The 23,827-nt window shown below is 37.7% G+C and overlaps 1 protein-coding gene across 1 annotated transcript in view; it reads left to right on the top strand.

Moving 5' to 3' along the window:
• The first annotated feature begins 724 nt into the window (after positions 1-724).
• igdcc3 (immunoglobulin superfamily, DCC subclass, member 3) overlaps positions 725-23,827 on the top strand; it is a 113,810-nt gene continuing 90,707 nt past the window's right edge. Inside the window, exons 1-2 of the mRNA XM_073837527.1 lie at positions 725-788; positions 21,989-22,294. Coding sequence (XP_073693628.1) covers positions 725-788; positions 21,989-22,294 — 370 coding nt within the window. The remainder of the gene's footprint in view (positions 789-21,988; positions 22,295-23,827) is intronic.

Raw genomic sequence — 23,827 nt, forward strand, 5'->3', positions numbered from 1 at the left:
ATGGCACTCTTTCATCGCTGTTGCCCAGTGCCTGAAATTTCGAGAAGTTTTAAACAGAGATAAATATTATTTCTAACGAATACAATTTCTAATATTCGTACACATCAGGACGGATAATGATTTCCTTTATCTTTCTATAAAAATAAAGGATGTAGTAAACGTTTATGCATTTTTAAAATATAAATGTAAAATGAACTAATTAATCAAACATTCTACTAACTTAAGTTATTATTAATAATAATAATAATAATATCATCATTTTAAATTGTCTACTTCATTCCGTCAGTATTTCTTTTTTCTACATTTATTAGTTCGTGCCTGGCAGTCTTTGTTCAACCGTGGCCTCTTTATTATAAAATACATTTTATATAAGACCATTTTTATGCCCTGCACACAGACAGACTACCTCTCTTCTTGCGCTCTGTTTGGAGACCATGTCTATTGTTCTATTATGGAGAGAGAGAGAGAGGGAGAGAGAGAGCAGCGGGGTGTGTGAGCTCAGAAAGGTGGATGAGCGCGTGTGTTGGTTGCGAGGAGGAGAGAGCACGAGATGCTGCTGCTGCTGCTGACACATTCCTTGAAAGATGTGTAAAATGGCGCAAGTATGTTGGAGCCACCGGCTGTAGTTTGGACTGCGAGGAACTGATTTACTGCTTTTCCATCCTTGTCTTCGCTCTTGCCTCACCTTCTTTTTTGCATCTCGTCTAATTTTCAATGTGATTAAATGGCTTCCGGACGGCGCCGGCAGGCTCCATGCTCACTCGGAATACTCCTGCTCGCTATTGTCGGTAAGTGTGGGTTTTCTCTCCGGGAACCTCGCGGTATTGGGTCACTTGGTCGGCGCGATTGACCGTGAACTTGATCACATTGCAGTCGGCTTCAGACGCGTTTCTTTAGCGGTTGTAGCGGTTGTGTTTACAGCGACAAGGGTGGGTGTGTTTGCCTACATGTAGATGTTACATACTGAAGCATGAACTGATTTTGTGAATGGAGAGGTCCGCGCACTTGCTGACGCTATATTAGGGTTTCATGCTGTTTTTAGAAACTGAAAAATGTTTTTATGGTAACATGTGAAGTTCACTTATAATGAGACAGTGTTACCACGTGCTTTGCATTTTGGATGTGGAATATGACAATGCAATTCTAATCATATGTGTCGGAGCAATATGAAACCTTGAGTTTAATATATGTATTCTCACATGTGGAAGTAGTAGTAGTTTATCTATATGAATTAATTATGTATAATCTATAGAGTCAGTCAAGACATGACATTGCCCTTGATCTTTGAGAAGTGCTAAGTGTATACTCGGATTCATTTAATATTACTAGATATACAGTACAGACCAAAAGTTTGGACACACCTTCTCATTTGTGCAGTTTTCAGTGGGTTAGTGATATTTTTTAAATATATATAAATTAATAAATAAATATTTTTTTAAATGGGTTTTTACACAAAAACTGCTTTTTTATGTAAAATTCATTTTATAAAAGACCCACATTTCTAACTTTAACTTTAACATGGATAATTTCACATGGTTTAGTATAAGATTTTTGCCCATCTTTTGGAAAATCCAGTTTTAAAAGTAAAAAAAAAAAAAAAAAACTACAAATAACTTTTACCAGTAGGTGGCTGCAGAGCTCCACTATTTGCTATTTGACCACCTGAAAGATATTTTTTCACAATTTTTTTCAGTTGTATTCATATCTACAGTACAGACGAAAAGTTTGGACACACCTGAATGAGAAGGTGTGTCCAAACTTTTCGTCTGTACTGTAGTTGTGTGTGTGTGTGTGTGTGTGTGTGTGTGTGTGTGTGTGTGTGTTTGTTTGTTTGTTTTTGTGACATATCAGGACACAAATTTGTGTAATAACATGGGTATGACATAGGTATTACAAGGAGAGGGTGACTTATGAGGACATTGCCCATGTCCCCACTTTTCAAAAGGCTTATAAATCATACAGAATACGTTTTTTTGAGAATGTAAAGATATGCACAGTCTCCTGTGAGGGCTAGGTTTAGGTGTAGGGAAGGTGTAGGGTGATAGCAAATATCGTTTGTACAGTATAAAAACCATTACGTCTATGTAATGTCCCCACAATTCACAAAAACAAACGTGTGTGTGTGTGTGTGTGTGTGTGTGTGTGTGTGTGTGTGTGTGTGTGTGTGTGTGTGTGTGTGTGTGTTATCAGAACAGTAATTTCTTTCACTTTTTTAATGTCAAATTACTGGAAAAGCATCAATATGCAGACGCAAACACACAAAGTGACTGAAAATAAAAGTAATCAAATACAAATAAGGTGCTAGTGCTAATAACAAGAGAATACAGTAAATAAACTTTTAGCTAGACGTTTATGAAGGTTAAGATGATGTGCAGACAGTGAATGAACTATTAAGTATAAAGATCAAAGCAAAGCCTTGGAGCTGTGCAGTGTCATATTCTCTGATTTATGATTGACTTTAGCCTTGAATAGCTATATAAGATTTCTGTTATTTGACATATACAGACATCTTTAGCACACTAGGCATGTCTGTAGATACAGTTGAGGTCAAAAGTTAATGTACACTTTGCAGAATCTGCAAAATGTAAATTATTTTACCAAAGTAAGAGATCATACAAAATGCATGTTATGTTTTCTTTTAGTACTGACCTGAATAAGATATTTCACGTAAAAGATGTTTACATATAGTCCACAAGAGAAAAAAATAGTTGAATTTATAAAAATGACCCTGTTCAATAGATTACATACACTTAATTCTTAATACTGTGTTGTTACTACATCTGTTTTTTGTTTGTTTAGTGATAGTTGTTTATGAGTGCCTTGTTTGTTCTGAACAGTTAAACTGCCAAATTCTTTGGTTTTCAGCATTTTTGTGTATTTTGAACCATTTCTAACAATGACTGTAAGATTTTGAGATCCATCTTTTCACACTGAGAGCATCTGAGGGACTCAGACGCAACTACAGTATTACAGAAGGTTCAAACGCTCACTGATGCTTGAGACACAATGCATTAAGAGCCGGGGGTGAAAACTTCTTGAATTTGAAGATTAGGGTAAATTTACCTTAATTTGTCTTCTAGGAAACATGTAAGTATCTTCTGTAGCTTGTGAAGGGCATTACAAAATGAAAAATATGATATTTAGGCAAAATAAGAAAAATATACACATCTTCATTCTGTTCAAAAGTTTACATGCCTGGCTCTTAATGCATCGCTTTTCCTTCTGGAGCATCAGTGAGCATTTGAACCTTTGTTACTGGTTGCATACGAGTCCCTTAGTTGTCCTCGGTATGAAAAGATAGATCTCAAAATCATACAGTCATTGTTGGAAAGAGTTCAAGTACACAAAAATGCTGAAAACCAAAGAATTAGTGGGATTTTTCTAAGAACAGTGGGCAGTTTAACTGTTCAGGACAAACAAAAGACCCATGAACAACTATCACTAAAAAAAAACATAATTCAGGCAGCAACCCAGTATTAAGCATCAAGTGTATGTAAATTCAACTATTATTTTCTCTTGTGGACTATATGTAAACGTCTTTTATGTGCAATATCTTATTCAGTTCAATACTAAATCAAAAATAACATGAATTTTGTATGATCCCTCTTATTTTGGTCAAATAATTAGCGCTTTGCAGATTTTGCAAGGTGTATGTAAACTTTTGACTTCAACTGTATATCTTAAATGCAGGAATGTTTCCTAAACTATAGGAGTTCCTCTTCTCTCTCAGCACACAGGTGAGTGGTTTGCTTCTATTATCTGTCATAGACAGCAGGAGCTCTGATTGATTGTTTCCTTTTATTGTGTTTCCATTGTGGTGGGAAAGTGAGGAAAGAACTGAAGGCTGCTGTTGTCGTGAAGATTGTGTGTCAAGGCCGTCTTTCTCTTTTCCTTTAAATTTCCTTGGTTTCTTTGTTCCCCTGTAATTGTCAGTTTGTGTATGTGAGCGTGTGGCCTGTTTGCTTGGGCTGGAGGGCAGTGTGGAAGCGTGCTTATGGAGCGTGACATGGAGGGAATCAGAATCTTGCTTAGTATTCACAAAGCTCATTTCACTGCCACCTAGTTCCTATTATCACCTATTATCTTACTGTATGCAAACGGCATACATGCTGAGATCTTGTGTTAAAATTATTGGTTTTTACTGGAGTCTTCCTTCAGGTCTTCATGGTAGGGTGCCATTGCGGAGCTGCCAATCAGGAAGGCAGTTTGTGAGAGGAGGAAAGATTGAGTTGGAATTGCATGGATTGGGTTGTTAAATTACTGAATTATCTCCCCAGGGGGGGTTTGGAATACATGTTTTTCATTTTGGTTTTGGATAGGCCAGTATAAAGCAGGATGTGTGAATCAAATGCATTACATGCATGTTGTTTGCCATTGTACAGAAACAGTTATGTATTACAATTGTGTGCACTTATTGCTCATTGCCGTGATAATGCACAGTGAACAGAGAGAGTCCTCAGACCTGTTGACGTATACTGTTGTTGTCCTGAAAGACTAATGTAATTCAATCACGGATACTCAAAGAGCAAAAGCCATTCATGAAAAACAATAGAAATTGACAATATAAAATATAATTGACATAATTGAGAATAAAAAAACTCAGATGATCTTTAAGATCAGAAGATGTTGTACAGTAAATGTCAAAAGTCTAGCCTAATGTTTGAGATTTAGTCCTTTATTCTCAGCAAGGCTGCATTTTTTTTTAATAAAAAATATTGTAAAAACAATATGATTGTAATTCATTATTACAATTTTAATATTACTATTTTAATATTTGAACTTTTTTCACCAGTCTTTTCTTCAGTCTTCAGTGTCAGATGTGCTGATTTAGTGCTTAAGAAATGTAATAAAACATTTAGTAAAATATTTTATTATAGACATATTATCAGTTTTAGAAAAAAATTTGTTGAAACCATGATACCTACTCTTCAGGATTAAAACAGCATTTATTTCAAATTTTAATAACAATGTACATATCTTTTTTTAATAAATTGAATGTATTTTTGATAAATACAGTTGAGGTCAAAAGTTTACACACACCTTGCAGAATCTGCAAAATGTTATTTATTTTACCAAAATGAGAGGGATCATACAAAATCCATGTTATGTTTTATTTAGTATTAACCCGAATAAGATATTTTACATAAAATACGTTAACATATAGTCCACAAGAGAAATAATAGTTGAATTTATAAAAATGGTCCCATTCAAAAGTTTACATACACTTGATTCTTAATACCACTGTGTTGTTACCTGAATAATCCACAGCTGTGTTTTTTTTGTTTAGTGATAGTTGTTTATGAGTCCCTTGTTTGTCCTGAACAGTTAAACTGCCTGCTGTTCTTCAGAAAAATCCTTCAGGTCCCACAAATTCTTTTGGTTTTTCAGCATTTTTGTATATTTGAACCCTTTCCAACAATGACTGAATGATTTTGAGATCCATCTTTTCACACTGAGGACAACTGAGGGAATATGCAACTATTACAAAAGGTTCAAAAGCTTCAGAAGGAAACACAATGCATTAAGAGCCAGGGAGCACGGTAAATTTAACTTATTTTGTCTTCTGGGAAACATGTAAGTATCTTCTGTAGCTTCTGAAGGGCTGTAATAAATGAAAAAAATATGCTATTTAGGCAAAATAAGAAAAATGTACACATCTTCTAGTACACATTCTGTTCAAAAGTTTACACCCCCTGTCTCTTAATGGATTTTAATAAAGAACAGCAGGTCATTGTTCATGAACAACTATTACTAGACAAAAAAAAAACAACAACAAAAAAACAAAAAACAGCTGTGGGTCATTCAGGTAACAATTTATTAAGAATCAAGCATATGTAAACTGTTGAACAGGGTTGTTTTTATAAATTCAACTATTATTTTCTCTTGTGGACTATATGTAAACGTATTTTATGTGAAATATCTTATTCAAGTCAGTACTAAATAAAAAATAGAATGCATATTGTATGATTTCTCATATTTTCACAATGAGACTCTAACTATCTGTCAGTTGTGACTTAATAGCTCAAAGTGCTTTATTTCTCATAATTAAGCCTGTATGTTACAGTATAGCTTTATATCACAATTACTTTTAAAATGTTTTACTGTGAGGATGGAACACTTCCACAGTAAGCAATGGTTTAAGCATAAATATTTCACTTGTGTGACTCTCTAGGTTGTGAGAGAGTACAGTCTACAAATGAAAGTGCTTTTTCAGAGAGAGAAAAAGAAAAGTAAACTTATTATGGCTACATTCTCATGGGAAGGTGAAAGCAACATCATTGCAGCCACAGGCATATGAAGTTCAAACTGAAGGCTTCAATGAATGCATAATTTATAGCTTTTCCTTGTGATATGCCTGAAAAATAAAGTATAGAAACATACGTCCCCACACTCTCATTGGCACTGATTGAGTGATAAGAACTTTAATTAAAAAATTCCTTGCATATCAAGCAGATGATCCTGTATTGAAGCTGTGACTGTGAAAACAACCCGCTCCAGTTTCAGAGCGATGATGTTGATAGGTTTTAAGGTCACCCTACAAAAAGTGACTTTTCCTCCCCCCCCTCTGTGGCCTCAATCTAAGAGTTCTTTCTGTAAATCTCGACAAAAGAAAGGGGCTGAAAGCAGCCGTCACTCTGACAGCATGTTTCAGTGCTTTGTCACAGGAAGTCAAAACAAGACCTGCAGTGTGCAAAAGGCTGTCACACCAAAATCCTGGGAAGAGATGCAGAAACGTAGAGAGGAAAAGGGTTTGGTATTTGAATTGAGCAGGTGAGGCTATACAGATGCCCTGTTTACTTGCAGAAAGCGCTGTGAAGAGATGGAGAGATGGAGGGTGCTGATAAGAAGGAGGCACCGGGGCCCCCGGACATTGTTTAATTCACAGCTACAGTATAGGTCATGGCAAACCAATGATATTTAGAGTAAGAGGCAAATGACTATTGAGGGTGGAATTATCCTTTGCTAATGAAACTGGGCTGTTCATGGTCTGCATGCGTTTTAATTCACTGCATGACTGGTGTGATATTTCACCAATCCAAGGTCAGAGAGGACTAAAGAATTGGCATTTAGCGTTTAGTTATAATCACATTTATATGATCCAGAGCAGGATGCTGAAATATAAAGGACTTGATTACCTCATTCACAGGAATGAGACCCATTCAATATTTGCTCTTCCTGGCCTTAATTTAGAGACCTAAAGTTTAGTGGTACACAAATACTATTAATAACCATTTACAAAAATTTAAATTCTGTCATTAATTACTCACCTTCATGTTGTTCTAAACCCGTAAGACCTTTGCTCATCTTTCGCAAATAATTTTTTTTTTGTTGATAAAATCAGAGAGCTTTCTGACCCTCCATAGACAGCAAGGGTCGTTCCATGTTTAAAGGTCCCATATTGTACACATTTCTGGAGGTTTATTTTAGTTGTTGATGTCCTTAAGAATATATATTTGCAGTATAAGTGCCAAAATCCATCTCAATATATTTTTACAGCTCCTTTTTTAGGAGCTCTGTCAAAAACAGGTCGATTTTGGCCCATCTAATTAATATTCATGAGCCTCTCTTCTGATTGGCCTGTTGTTTTCTGAGTGACGCACAGCCAGGCCAATCACAGGTAACTACGATCATGTATCGTTGTAGCCGAACCCAGAGCCATAGAGAGAGCCTAGCTTGCTGATACTCAACAAGATATTTCAGAATGATCATTAATGTTTTTTTCTTTTTCAAACACCGAATGCAGTAAGCTACATAACTGTTGCTTTAGTAAAGCCCCTTTCACAATGCGCGCTGATTCTGGAAAATTACGGGAACGAGCGCTGTGTGAACAAAAGCCAGAACCATAAAGGCAGTGTTGTAGTGATGATGCACGTTACCCTGACACTCTTCATGACAAAAAAATACGTGCAAAGTGGAATGAAGCGGCGATCGGGCAGAGCCAGCTCCTCACTATCAGCGCTGAAGCACAGATTGTTCAGGTTAGTTTCAGTTTAGTGAAACGTACGCGTCGCATTACATCTCACATCCAAACATCACATGTCTTTATGGGTTGTGTGTAAAGCACACACAGATTCTGGAAAACAACTGTGAATGAACCAAATCAAACAACTCCGGAACAAATCATGGGACACATTATCTGTGTATTTACCGGAATCGCTGTGTGAAAGAGGCTGAAGTTGACGTGCCACTGGTCTCTTATATTCACGTTGTTCTGAAGGCTGTGCAATGATGTAGTTTCGACATCTATCGACTGAACAGCGTTTTCTAGATTAGTTTCCGTGTTGTTGTTGCTTAGCAATGTTATGGACGCGATGTTGTCTGGGTTTGACAAAAGGAGGGTGGGACAGTGGTTGGTGTTGGGGTGGTGACTGAAGGCGGTGACTGAGTAGATCGGACGTCACATCTGTACGGAAGTCACAGTGGCTCGTGAAAATGAACAGCTACTTTAAGCAGGCTGTGTGCAGTTTACTGTGGATTGACTGTTTTGAAACTCATATGGTAGTTACATAGCCCCTAGACCTCAGTTATCATGAAAAAAGCCAGGAAATTTCGATTTTGACAATATGGGACCTTTAAGGTCCAGAAAGGTACCAAGAACGTCAACAAAATAGTCCATGTGACATCAGTGGTTCAATCATAATTTTATGTCATGTGGACTATTTTGTCGATGTTCTTCTTGGTACCTTTCTGGCTCTTGAATGTGGTAGTTCTCTTGCTGTCTACGCAGGGTCAGAAAGCTCTCGGATTTCATCAAAAATATTTTAATTTGTGTTCCAAAGATGAACGAAGGTCTTAAGGTGCGTTCACACCGGACGCGAATGAAGCGGCAAGCACGAGTGATTTACATGTTAAGTCAATGCAAAGACGCGAATAGCCATCCTGCGGCGCGAAACGCGCGAATGAGGCGGCGCGAATAGCGCGAATGAAGCGGCACGCATTGAGCATTTCAAGCGATTGTTGCGCCATTCGAAGCGCGCGAGTTCAAAAATCTGAACTTTGGCGAAAATCCATGCCGCGTTAACCAATCAGGAGCTTGCTCTAGTAGTGACGGAGGCAGAAATCCGAAACAACAATGGAGGACGAAATCACTGTTGCTGTCTGTGGTTACTCGGAGCTGTACGATACATCTTTGGACTTTTGTAGAAACAGGAATAAAAAGGATCTTGCTAGGAAGAAAGTGAGTGAAGAGGTCGGACAATCTGGTAAGTTTTAAAAACGCTCTTTACTCAATTTGACCTACATATTGAGACTACAAGCAAGCTAAAGCTGGCAAATTGAGCTCATTCACCTATTTTACAACTACTTTCCCGCTGACGAGTGGCAGAAGCCCCTCCCATGATGCGAATTCGTGTCTGTTGTGAAGAAAATGTCACGCGCGAATGACGCAAATTTTACAGCGCGAATGGCGCGAGTAAACTCAAATGTTCAAGCGTTCAACTACACGCGAATAGCGCGTTTTTTCCGCGCAAGTCGCGTCTGGTGTGAACGCAGCTTTACAGGGTTTGGAACGACATGAGGGTGAGTATTTAATGACAGAATTGTCATTTTTGGGTGAACTATCCCTTTAAAGTTTTTGAATTCTAGAAGTTTGGGAGAAATATCTTGATTTTTTTTTTTAAAGTGCCCCTATTATGCCATGTTAAAGGTAGTTAATATTGTTGTAATAGTCTCTTAAAACAGGTTTACATGTATGCAAGTTCAAAAAACACTTTAGTTTTCTCAAAAATTAGATTTAATTTTACCCCGTTTCTAAATGATTCGTAAACGACTCCTGTGAAGCAGTTCGAAGAATCAGTCTCTCTAAACCCCTCCTTTCAGTGAGCCCTCACCGCTGTGATTGGTCAGATGGTGCAGTCCTTTTGGATTGGTCTACCGCTACAGCGCAAAACGAAACGCCCATTGGCATAACTGAATGACAGCTGCGGAGACCTGTTAATGCATAGAAAAGATAGCCTCGATTTTACCCTATCAATTCGAGCCGGAGTCTGACGATGAAACGGTTGAAGTGTCACATCGACAAGAAACTGTTTTGCAAGCACGACTGGAGCAGGACGTTTCTCAGTGGGTGTCATATTATAACTGTGGAAAGTGCTTGCAATTTGCTTTTGTAAGCGAACCGGGCACACCTCTACGTTGTGAACTTCAACACTGTAACGTACAACCCATAACACTGCGTTAAGCCATCGTTTATCATTATCATTACTTAAACTAATAAGGCAGACAGACAGTCAAGCTGCATCAATCACAATTTTTAGACTACATTGCACTCACAGCTGAACAACAGATCTACAGAAACGCAAGTTAGCCGCTTACCAAGACATGTGCGGGGTTGTTACACACCATAACGTACACAAAGACGTATTTTGAACGATCGCTAGAAAATACAATCATCAATTATTAATCATACTTACAGGTAGAAGTTCAGAGGAGCAAGCCGGTCCAAATAAACTGGGCACTGATCCATTTTTTAAAACCAAGCGTTTGGTGAATCTCGCGTTGTAACGTTACTCCCCAAGATTGGAAAAACAGTCATCAGTAAAATGACGCGAACACAACACAAGATTGGCATTGGACTGCTGAGGTGTTGAAAAAATTAATGTTAACCACTCATTCTTGGTAGTTTCATCTTTCGGAAGGGCATATAAAACAAATTCACTCTCACAGCGCAGGGCGTCTTCTTGACATGATGTAACGTTAATCCACGTGAAAATGGTAGGCCTACTGTTTGTGGGCGGGCAAGTTGTTCGCGAAATTGAACGTGGGCGGACATTACGCAAATGTGTAGCTCGTGACGTGTGGCCGTTACAGAAAAAAGATTCGAATTGCTGACGACTCGTTTAGGCGAATGTGAGCCGACTCTTTTGTTTGTTAGATAAAAACTTCATTTATAGTGCACTGTCGGCGTCACAACTTTGCAGATAGTTTATGTTCACATACAGCTACATGACACACTACATGAAATATCATATTTGAAAAGGCATAATAGGGGCACTTTAAGCTTGTTTTCTCATGGTTTTAAACAATTTTAAGTCATCTTGTGGCTCCCTTGTAAGTTTGTTTGGTCACACTTTAGTTTAGGGACTAAATCCTACTAATAACTAACTATTAACTATGACTTTTGCCTCAATAAACTCATAATTTGCTGCTTAGTATTAGTTAGTAAGGTAAGTTTATGTAATAAATGTTTTGTAAGTACTGATAAACAGCCAATATGCTAATAATAAGCACACTAGTAAGCAACTAGTTAATAGTGAGAATTGGTCCCTAAACTAGTGTTACCATTTGTTGAGGCCCACTAGGGGGCCAAGAAACAATCAAGAAATTAAGGGGATAGTTTACGCAAAAATGAAAATTCTCTCATTAATTACTCACCCTCATGTCGTTCTAAAGCCGTAAGACCTTTGTTCATCTTCGGAACACAAATTAAAATACTTTTGATGAAATCCGAGAGCTCTCCGACTCTCCATAGACAGCAAGGGTCCTTCCATGTTCAAGGTTCAGAAAGGTACCAAAAACAATCGACAAAATAGTCTGTGTGACATCAGTGGTTCACTCGTAATTTTATTAAGTTACAACAATACTTTTTGTGTGCAAAAACCCCCAAAATAATGACTTTATTCAACAATTCTTACAATGCATGCACGTGGTTGACCTAGACACTCTTAAAAATAAAGGTTCCTAAAGGGTGTTTTTGCAGTGATGCCATAGAAGAACCATTTTGGTTCCCCAAAGAACCTTTTAGTGAACAGTTCTTAAAAGAACCATTTTAAAGAAAAAATCTAAAGGAGCTTTTTTTACTATAAAGAACCTTTCCTGCATTTGGAAGATTCCATGGATGTTCAAGGTTCTTCATGGAACCATCGATGCCAATAAAGAACCTTTATTTTTAGGAGTGTGTCGTGGTACTCTTCAATAATGGCACTAGGGTGATGCAGAGGAGAGGAATTGTTGCATAAGGTCATTATTTTTGTGTTTTTCGGCACACAAAAAGTATTCTCGTAGCTTCATAAAACTACAGTTGAACCACTGATGTCACATGGAATATTTTTTCAATGTTCTTGGTACCTTTCTGGACCTTGAACGTGGAAGGACCCTTGCTGTCTATGGAGGGTCAGAGACCTCTTGGATTTCATCAAAAGTATCTTAATTTGAGTTTTAAAGATGCACGAAGGTCTTACAGGTTTGGAACAAAGTGAGAGTGATTAATTAATGACAGAATTTTAATTTTTGGGTGAACTAATCCTTTTCCCATCCTCCAAATGTGTTGCTTGTTTGTTTGTATGCAAATTCTACTTGAACAGGTGGAAATCAAAAATGGAGTAAATTATGATCAATTCAAGTTATGACTTTAGAAGACTTGGAATATTTTTTCATCATATTTTATGCCAATTTATTGTCCATTTTGTTATCTAAAAGCTGCATGCCTTCTTGTAGTTATTTCATTGTATTATGTAAAAAAGAACAGCATGAGCATTCTAAACTAAACAACTTCTTTTGTGTTTCATAGAAGAAGAAAAATCATATGGGTTTCAGACGAGCAGAGGGTGCGTTGATGAAAATCCTGTCATCCTGCCTTGAACTATCCTTTTAGAATGTCTCTTCTATGGATTTCTTTCTTCCTTCTTACTGATAAATGTAGGCTTCTGAGGGGTGGAGAGAATAGTGATTGAGGCTGATGTGGTGTGGCATGTTGTTTTGAGTGTCAGTGGTAAATCCATGTGTGAGCATCACTCAAAGGCACTCTGTGTGCATCTGCCTGGCAGGCTGCTGGCCTCATGCTGAGCTAATCCTGAACTCCAGGGTGCTCTAGCCGCACTTAAACCCTAAACACTCCTCGAAAGAGGAGTGGCTGCAATCAGCCTGTGTCATGATGGTTTGACTGCTGCTGTGGTTTTGCTCTTTTCCTCTATCTGTTTTTCTTTCCTTTTAATATTGTTCATTTCTTATTTTCTCTCGTCACTTCTTCACCTTGCTTTTTCTCGCATTTGCTGTATTTTCCTCCTTCTGCTCCTCCTCTTCCTTTTCTGATTGATGCCTTATCTGAGTTCAAGGAGCCTCCTTTAAAGATCTCTAATCAATAACTGCATGGGCTTACTGCTGCTGATGTGGCCTCCTTTTCTTTCTCGCTTAGCAGAGAGCTTGATTGAACGTAGGGCTGGGCGATATGGCTGAAAACTATATCACGATATCAGTGTTTCATATCGGTCGATATCGATAATTATTGATATTTTTATGACCCATTTAAAATAAGGACCAGGAGAAAAATATATTACACTCAAGCATTTTTATTTTAAACTTAACCTGCCTCTGATCATAATCCCCTCAGTTATTAAGACAGAAATGTCAACAACCATGGAAAACTCAAATAATTAAAATGTAAACATAAGTCTAAAGTCACAATATACACTTAATTATCTCTTAATCCTCAATTCAAACCCCATTCATTGTCGATGAAGTGAATGGTCAAGCTAATGTATGGCCCAGAAGTACGGCTTGACCACAGGTCAGAGGTTGTTGCAAAGTACTTGGCTGATTATATTTTTTTCTGCACAGATTGCTGGTTGCCAGTAGCCAACATTACTTCTTTCCCGGTACTTTAGCCTATACTTTGTGTAATAACAAAAATATTTATTTAAGTGAAAAAATAAGTCCAAAACTTTCAACATTTTGAACAATAGGGCCTTACAATCTTTTTTTTTCTTTTTTCAGAAATTCTTGTTTTAATTTTTCTGATAATCAAATGAAAGCAAAATCACAGATTTATTTTTAAAAATAAAAATAAACGGAGCTTTACTGTTAAAATTAATACATAGAAGAAAAATTATATTCAGTTAAAAAAAGGTTTAATAATAATAGTATTTTTAAAACAATTAAGTGGTGACTCTTTATTTTTTATCATATATATTGTTTTATGTAAATTATTTAAATGTGAACATATAAACACCTACATTATACTGTACAGTAATACAAGACTAATATTGTTCTGTTACATGTTAAACCGTACTTTTATTTTGACAGGTTGCCGTGAAGTTTCAGTGTGTAATACAGTATGAATGATGCTAGTTTCACTAATGAAACGGTAAAATTGACAAAAAGTGACACTCACAGCAGCTTTGGAGATGTATTTATTGGAGTTTGTCTGTTCATGTGAGATGCAAAGGCCAAAAATTAGCGGGAGCGTCACGTGTGCAGTACGCGTGTAGTGAAAATCAGAGCCATATAAAAAGAGAGTTGCGACACGCTTTGATCTCGCCGCCGCACGGTCACGTGGTTCATGGAGCTCTCAATAGTTCCAAACAGCTCCGCGCTGTCAATGTGTTTGAATGGAGTTAAATAGGATTGACAGTAGTTTTACTATATTTGCAGCAATTTCGAGTAATTATTAACACATAATGTGCATTGATTGTGTATTGATAACTTCTCTGAATACGCTTTACAATCGCATTTTATTCTGGGGAGTGATAAAGAGACATAATTAATATGTTCTCATACTCTTTGGCAGTCAAATGTGACCAAACACCTTAAGTGTAACTTTTATTCAATTAAATAACTGTAATATATATAGTTAAGTTCTATTTAGTAAATATTTTGAGGAGGTTTTTTTTTGTACTTAATATGTGCAATAATGATCCTGACCATTTAAAAGATAACATTTTCTAATATAGTATTTAGATTACAGTTAGTGTAATATTTAAGGTTAAATACATCTGCATGTGTATTTGGACATGATCAAACACTTTTTTTATACAGTATGTTTCGATTTAACGATTTAATGTTAAATAAAAAAAAGTAATTTACTCTTGTTTTATGATATTCAAATATACAACATAAGTGAATATTATAAAAGGCAAGCAAAAATGACATTTAACATAATAGAAAAGATGAAAATAATGTTTAAAAAACACAAGGCAACGAATTGCATTCAGCATACATTTTTATCGTGTTTCTTGAATGCAGTCTTCACTGAAACTCATTCAACCTCCTACAGTGAGAGAAAGATTGCAGAAAGACTAAAAACATAAAAATATGACAACTAGTATCTGGCTATGGTCGCTATTACGGTGTTTCTCACGTTATCCAGCTGCATTTACAGTTTAACTGTTTATTTTTTAACGATAAACATTAACTATAACACGCTTCATAAAACACCACTATTGGCCAGTTTTTCGAGAGGTCAACTGATGCGTTAAAATGTAAAGAAATACAGTAATTTCTTCAATATACTTGCGACTGTGCTTGAGAAGCGCTGAAATGAATGGGCTTCAATGGAGGAGCTATTGGTTGTTTGGAACTATTGACCGCTCCATGACACGCTTTACTTCCGCATTCCTCAGTTCCTATGGAAGCCTATGGGAGTGTCGCAACTCTCTTTTTATATGGCTCTGGTGAAAATAAAATGCGTCTCCTCCATTCATACACAGAGGCAAACGGAACACGCAGGATTCTTATTGAAACGGTCTTTTTGCATTTCAGTTTTCACAGACTCTAGTCCATATCGCGATCTAAATTAATTAACAGACCAACTTTTGATTTATTGGTCCAAAAATCGACGAATTCCGCCCTATAGTAAAGTCCGTTTTTATGAATGGAGTCCGCGATCCCGTCTGTGAGGAGACATTGTAAACGCGCGATCATGTAGAGAGAGAAATCAAATGCCGTCGTGTAAATAAGATAAATAACATAAGGCTATTTAGTTTGTTTAATACAACAACATGGACCCGTTAGGAAAGATAACCTTAACTTAGGGCTGGGCGATTAATCGAAAAATAATCGAAATCGACATTCAGAACCTATAATCGATCAAATGTTTCCAGGTCGATTATTTCGATTACTTTCCCTTTAAAAACAGTACCGCGTGTGGAGTCACGTGACCCCGCTCCGTTACATTACGTTATTCCGCCGACATGTCCATGGAGAGCTTAAAAAATTTACAGGATATACAAGAGTAATTTTGTTTAGAAGACAGTGCTTATTTTCTACTTTGAAAGTGCATTTTCGGTTTTCGGCCGAAAGACTTTTATCACCGAAACAACACGGCCGAAACAGTATGTTGACACAAACAGAAACCGCAGCCTGCACGTGCTTGTCTGAAGCAACACGTCTGCGGTGTGGACGTATGGAAAGACCCACGGATAGCGATTTGCAAAACTTGTTTTGCCGAAATTTCCAGAGGAGTTGTGTCTGCAGTCGTGCGTGCAGTGATAAGAGCAGAGATCGAGACAAAGATGTAGCTTTCAGTGAGTGAAAAACATTAGCTTTACGTTGGTGTTACGTCACAATATTTTAAAGATATGTCTTTTAATACTGTATTTTTATTAATATTTATGTTTTAAACCATGGAGGTGAGTCAATGGATATTACACAAGCAACGTGAAAACTGCGCAATGTTAAAATGAAAGTGAAAACTGATTTTCAGCATCTGACGTGCATTCTCTCAGAGACAATGAGAGACGATTATACTTCATATGCTGATATTAATTTAGTCCCCTAATATTTTCCTTGTGCCCTGAATATGGTGGGAAACGTATAAAAAGAAACGTATATTGTGCAAGGTTTGTTTCAGAAAATCGGTTCTTGAAATAAAGCTCTTAATTTTAATTGAAAACTGCAGTGTTATTAGGGGTTAAGAAAGTATTAATTATGATTTCAGGTGTTAAATGTGGGGACTGAAAGACAAGAAATGATGAAACTTCAAAAGGCTATCCATTGAATAAATCTGAGCGCTGCACGTTTCAAAGTCATTTGTTGCGCTGCTTTGTATACCAGTCTGACAGCGCCTCCTGCTGGAAGAGAAACGCGTAGACTTGTAAATGTGAATTTTTTTTTTTACAGTCTATGATGTGATGGATCCAGAAGATAATGTTATAAAAATGTAAACGATTAAACAATTTAAACAAAGGCAGTAAAATATGTATATGTCAAGTAATAAAATACTTGATTGATAATAATTGTTTAAATTAATATAATTGATTTATTCTTTGAAACTTTAATATTCATGTATGCAATTGCAATGCCTTGATTCTAGTAAGATTAGTACACAGTCATAGTCATAAATGGAATGGTACTAATAATTGGCATAATTCTTTCGGGGTTTCGGTTTTCGGCCTTGGTTTCCTCTTTTTCGGTTTTGGCCAAGAATTTTCATTTCGGTGCATCCCTACTTGTCAGTGAACTATGAGGGCAAAAAAATAAATATTATATAAATATAATTAAATATAATTTTATTAATAAATAAAATAATCGTTCATTAATCGTAATCAAGTTAAAATGTTCAATTAATCGAGATTTTGATTTTAGGCCAAATCGCCCAGCCCTACCTTAACTTCTATTGTGATCTGGCGCTATGAACTGAACGTTAAAGGGGGCTGGGCGGGCCGACGAAGAATACAAAATATCGAACGTTTTATCGAACACATTTTTTATTGATATCGATCTCTTGTCTATCGCGATATATATCGTTATCGTTTTATCGCCCAGCCCTAAGAACGTTTGTGCTTAACAGAAGCATGAACATTTAGGGATAAAATAGAGAAAGAGAGCCACAAGCAGCAATGAACAGGGTCCAAGGTAATGATAATGTAGTAGTTTAAAGGGTTATTTTACCAAAGAATGAAAATTCTGTCAATAATCACTCAGCCTCATGTTAGTCGAATCCCGGATCTGCGTACATCTTTGGAACACAAATTAAGATATTTTTGATGAAATTCAAGAGCTTTCTGACCCGCAACGCAACTATCACGTTCAAGGAAAAGTATTAAGAACTTTGTTAAAATAGTCCATATGACATCAGTTGTTCAACTGTAATTTTATGAAGCTACGACAATACTTTTTGTGCGCAAAAAAAAAAACTTTATTCAACTGTTTCTTCTCTTCCGTGTTGGTCTCTGCCACACGTCCGTGAGATTAACACAACACACAACTCATTTTGTGAGTTTAAAAAACAGAATGTCAAATCAAGCACTACAGCATCAGACCACCCTACACTTTTTATATGATATATATACATGAATTATTGTTTTTTAGGGAATTCCAGTTGTAAGTTATGCATAAGCGACATTGAAATCAAAGCTCAAAAGATCTAAACGTTATGCTGTACATCCCTGGTGTTTTATCATCTAAGGAAAGAGAAGATTTGAACACTGGTACAGCGAAGAACCCAGTGAGAAGTTTTCAGTTGCTCTGGGGACGTGTGTGTCTAACCCTGAGAATGACGCCCTGCTGGTGTTGCAATAAAACATTGTAAGAAGTCAGAGAAGAAAACCGCGACGGTTAATAAAACGGGGGAATTGACAGAGGAGCATGATTCTTGCTTCACAAATGGAGCAAGAACAAAAGAGAGTCTCAGAGAGGAACAGCAGTGAGATAAGAAAGACGTGGAAAGATAACTCAAGCCCCTTAGACCACTTTAGTAACATAATGAGAGCCTGCTTTTCTGTCTTTCTCTCTCTTCATTTATTTGTCATGTGATCTGCAGGGACGAGTGAGTCAATGCATTCCATGGCTGTACCTAAAGGGGGTATATTTCGGGGCTGGAATTTGTGCGATGATGCCAGAGTTGGTCTCTAGCGGCGCCCTCGTGCCCCCCGCCCGCCTAACTTCAGATGGATTCCTGAGCCGCAGGCAGAGGCTGCTACTGCTTAGCCCACCAGTGACTGAAACCCGATACCTTCAGTGCAGAGCACAAGAGAGTCCGCTAAGCTCTCCTTTTTATCACGTTAAGTCAGGGCAGACTGCTATTTATTGTCATCGGAGCGGGTGTCAGTGATTTTGCTGGTGGACATTGTTATTAAACGGGAACATTTAGTGAGACTTAATGAGACTTAGTGTGACGTGTGAAGTATTTTTAAATGTATTATTTTAACATAGGATATTATTTTCTATTCTCTTCTATTTTCTCCATATGTCTCTTTAGCTGTCATTTCTGTCCATACTGTAGCTCTCCTGCTGAAAATACAGGGATACCTTATCCAAAAAAGAAACATTCTGTCATTAATTGCTCACCCTTATGTCGTTCCAAACCCGTAAGACCTTTGTTCATCTTCAGGACACAAATTAAGATAGTTTTGATAAAATCCGAGAGCTTTCTGACCCTGCGTAGACAGCAACGTAACTGCCACATTCAAGGCCTAGAAAGGTAGTAAGGACATCGATAAAATAGTCCATGTGACATTAATGGTTAAACCTTAATGTTATGTCTTAATGAAGTTACGTTATGACGTGTTGTGGTACTCTTGTGAACGTGCAGCGAGGACTGACACAGAAATGGTTGAAAGTCGTTATTTTTGTTTCATAAAATTAAGGTTGAACCACTGATGTCACGGGCTGTTTTAACAATGTCCTTACTACCTTTCTGGGCCTTGAACGTGGTTGCATTGCTGTCTATACAGGCTCAAAAAACTGGATTTTATCAAAAATACCTTAACTTGTGTTCTGAAGATGAATGAAGGCCTTATGGGTTTGAAACGACATGAGGGTGAGTCATTAATGACAGAATTTTCAATTTTGGGTGAACTATCCCTTTAAGGTTTTGATATATATACAGTGAAGTTCTTTTAAGTTCTTTGCTTAGGTATAGGCGAGCATCCCAATGCCACTCATGCTGCTGCTTGTGCTGCCCAGGGCTGACTTTGCAAGCTGTTTCTAACACCCAAACAAACTCCAAAAGAACTTAGTTTTGACTCGATTTGGTTCAAAATGACGTCACACTAGTTTGTTTTACAATTGCGCTCAAAATATATGGCCTTCATGTTACTTAGTGCTGTCTAGCTGATGAATTAGTGAATCTTTGCTGGTGAAGTTGGTCCACCATGGTCTTTCTGCAAAAGCTAGTTGCCTAGGAATTGCAAGTTAATTTACTAGCCAAAACTGAACATATGCTGGTGAGCAGCCAAACAGGGGCTGAGTGTTGCTGAACTCAGAAATAATTAACTAGCTTCAAAAGGTCAACAAAAGTTGTGGTGGTGTTTATTTTGCTGTTGGTGTTAAATTGATTAAATGAATGGTCTCATTTTCTTTCTCTCATATTTACACTAAATAAAAAGTTTACACTGTGATAGACTGGACATCCATCCAGAATGTTTCCCTGCCTACAGCCTGAGACTCTGGGATAGGCTCCAGCGTTCTCGTGACCCTAAAATTTCACAGGTCTTTTCTAATAGTATACACCATCTTTACAAACAAACATGCACACATATACCAATGAATTGCCCTAAGCAAGAAGACCTTTAAGATTTCACAAAACTGCTGATCTAGACAGAGAGTATGACTATCAATCAAATTCTCTGCAGTTTCGTTGCGCTAAGCCATTTCTTCCCATTCACTATACTGATTTATGATATCTGCCAGGCAGATTAATTGATTTATGTAGTACCTGGCTATTTTGGGATTGACATCAGTAGATAATCATGCCCACTTGACTGATTAACAGAAATGTTCTTGCCTCCTCTATCTGTTCTTTAAAGGATAACTATTGCCAAAATTCAACCTGGGCTGTTTTTTTTTAATGTAAATGAGACAAACTTATATCTAAAAGCATAATTATGACAAACGAGCCGTTTTTGAGATTGACCGTGATTTCGTTTTGTGGTCAATGGCCGGTGAACAAGAGTTCTAGGGGCATAACTTTGAGCGCATCAAAATCGATATTTTTACAACACTAAGAAGGCTCGACACACCATGACACTTTGCTCGAAGTATCGCCTGGGTCACTACACATGAACTTGAGCATTGTTTGTGTACACAGAGTTTACTAAAAAGAACGTTTTTGAACAACTCACTTACACTGTTTGGGTTCGATCTCCGAATGCGAGGATGGATAGCTTCTAAAGCATATTTCCATATAAATGCACGGCTAATTCGTTGTTTTGTCACAAGTGAAAAACAATATTAACCTTCTAGTTGTAAAAAGAGCCTCATATAAGCCTAATATTTCGTCCTATGGAGTCCATTCATTCGCATTTGGAGATCGACACTTCTTGACTGGCAAGACATTGTTTGTGTACACATTGTTTGTGTTCTTGACTGGCAAGACGGCCGCGAGCGGAAACCCAAACAGTGAAAGTGAGTTGTTCAAAACCTTTCTTTTTAGTAAACTCTGTGTACACAAACAATGTTCTCAATGCTCGAGTTCATGTGTAGAGACCCAGGCGATACTTCGAGCAAAGTGTCATGGTGTGTCGAGCCTTCTTAGTGTTGTAAAAATATCGATTTTGATGTGCTCAAAGTTATGCCCCTAGTACTCCCATTCACCAGCCATTGACCACAAAAAGAAATATCGGTCAATCTCAAAAATGGCTCATTTGTCGTAATTATGCTTTTAGATATATGTTTGTCTCGTTTACAGTAAAAAAAAAACAGCCCAAGTTGCATTTTGGCAGTAGTTATCTTTTAATAGCAGCATTCGTAATAGATAAAATCTTATACATTTAATGAAGAGTTTAATAAAGATAATACATTTAATACTTTTATTCAGCAAGGATGCAATAACTGTACAAGTGACAACAAAAATAAATTATTTTGAAATTTCTGGTCATTTATGATTTCTGGGGGGAAACGTCACAGGAATACGTCATCCAAGACGTCCATGTCTTTCTTCATTTGAAAGGGAATTAAGGTTTTTGAAGAAACAAACATTCCTGGATTTTGCTCCATAGAGTGTACTTCAGTGGTGGCCAATAAGTTGAAGGTCCAAATTGCAGTTTCAGTGCAGCTTTAAAGGGCTCAACACAATCCCAGTTGGGGAATAAGGGTCTAATCTAGCGAGACGATTTTCTAAAAAAAAAAAAAAAAAAAATATATATATATATATATATATATGTGTGTGTGTGTGTGTGTGTGTGTGTGTGTGTGTGTGTGTGTGTGTGTGTGCTTTTTAACCACAAATGCTCATATCAAGCAAAGTCCTCTGAGGAAAGCCTTTCAGTTGTGTCCTCTTTATAGTACGCCTGTTAATCTCTGCATATTTTGTGTGTGTGTTTTTATCTGCTAGGTATGACATGTGGGGGCGAGCTGTCATTTACCCTGGAGCCCAGTGACATTATTGCTGTTCAGGAGCAACCTCTGATGCTGCACTGTCAGGTGGACGGGATCCCACCCATCACCACACAGTGGAGGCACAACGGCGCTTTGATTGTGGAGGACCAAAACTATGTCATGTTTGCTAATGGCTCGCTTCTGATTGGCCACTTCCAGAAGACCAAGTCTGACAGCTCGTCTGATGAGGGAGACTACGAATGTATAGCCCAAAACTTCTTTGGACTGGTCTTGAGCCGCAAAGCCAGAGTGCAGGCTGCTAGTAAGTAGCATTTCAGTGTCTTTTAATTCTGAGATAAGACCTTGCTCTGTTCACACTCCACTAATTCCCAGCTGTTGGTTTTTCAAGTGCTTTTTAATGGCAAATACTTGAAAAGATAAAAAAGAAAGCTTTTTTTAATTGTATACATTAATGGTAACATTGGTAGCAGATTTTAGCTAAAATGTATTAATATTGTCCCATCTGTTTCATGACGCATAGCCTGCCATCCATCATGATAATAATGACAATATATTGTTATTTAGAATATGTATTTGAAATTATTTATATTAAATTAGCATAAGTTACAATTACGTAACAACTAGGGACGATAACAACTTTGGCTGATAATCGATATGTATATGAAATCTAAATCCAAATTTTTTAAGAAAAAAAGTTTCACCATTAAAAGCCATGTCCCAAACACTTCAACATAAATCAAACATACTTCAGGTACATACAATCCTTAACAATTATTAATAGTGATATGTGCTTGTGCAATAGAAATACAATGTAGCTCCGTTGTCGATGTCCCATAACAACAAGCTGAAAACCAGCTCATGATTAGCTAAGGACCAGCTTAAGACCAATGATACCTAACCAGCATATGCTGTTTATTTAGCAAGGTTATAAAATACTGATATAGTGTCTGATATATATTGTGCATCCCTAATAACAACAATAACAAATAACTAGATATGTACATTTCCTGAAGAAAATGTGAGTGGTGCTTGCGGTGGCAAAACTCGGCCCTCGGTTGCTAGGGTGTTGATATGCAGTTGCTATGGCACTCAGGATGGTTGCTAGGGCCGTTGCTAGGGTACCGTGGGTGGTTGCTAGGGTACTCGAGGTGATTGTTAGGGTGTTGCTATACGGTTGCTAGGGTACCCGGGGTGGTTGCTAGGGTGTTGCTAGGGTACCCAGGCCGGTTGCTAGGGCCGTTACTAGGGTACCCAGGGTAGGTGCTAGGGTGTTGCTATGTGGTTGCTAGGGTATCCGGGTTGGTTGCTAGGGTGTTGCTATGCGGTTGCTAGGGTACCCAGGGTGGATGCTAGGGCCATTGCTAGGGTGTTGCTATGCGGTTGCTAGGGTATCCGACGTGGTTGCTAGAGTGTTGCTATGTGGTTGCTAGGGTACTCGGAGTGGTTGCTAGGGCCGTTGCTAGGGTACCCGGAGTGGTTGCTAGGGTGTTGCTATGCAGTTGCTAGGATAACCAGGGTGGTTGCTAAGGTGTTGCTATGCGGTTGCTAGGGTACTTGGGTGGTTACTAGGGCCGTTGCTATGCGGTTGCTAGGGTACTTGGGTGGTTGCTAGGGCCGTTGCTAAGGTACCCGGGGTAGTTGCTAGGGCATTAGTAGGCAGTTGCTAGTTGTCAAAGATCATTACTATGGAGTGTTATAGAGGTCTTTGCTTGATTAGCCCTTAGCTAATTGCTATTAGCATGGTTGCATTGAGTTCTAGCATGTGTAGCATGTTGAGAGTTTGCTAGCATGAGTCAAAAGTAGCAACTCCCATGTCTATGCAACATTCTGATAA

Source organism: Garra rufa, chromosome 3 (genome assembly GCF_049309525.1).
Source record: "Garra rufa chromosome 3, GarRuf1.0, whole genome shotgun sequence".
Classification (NCBI taxonomy): domain Eukaryota; kingdom Metazoa; phylum Chordata; class Actinopteri; order Cypriniformes; family Cyprinidae; genus Garra; species Garra rufa.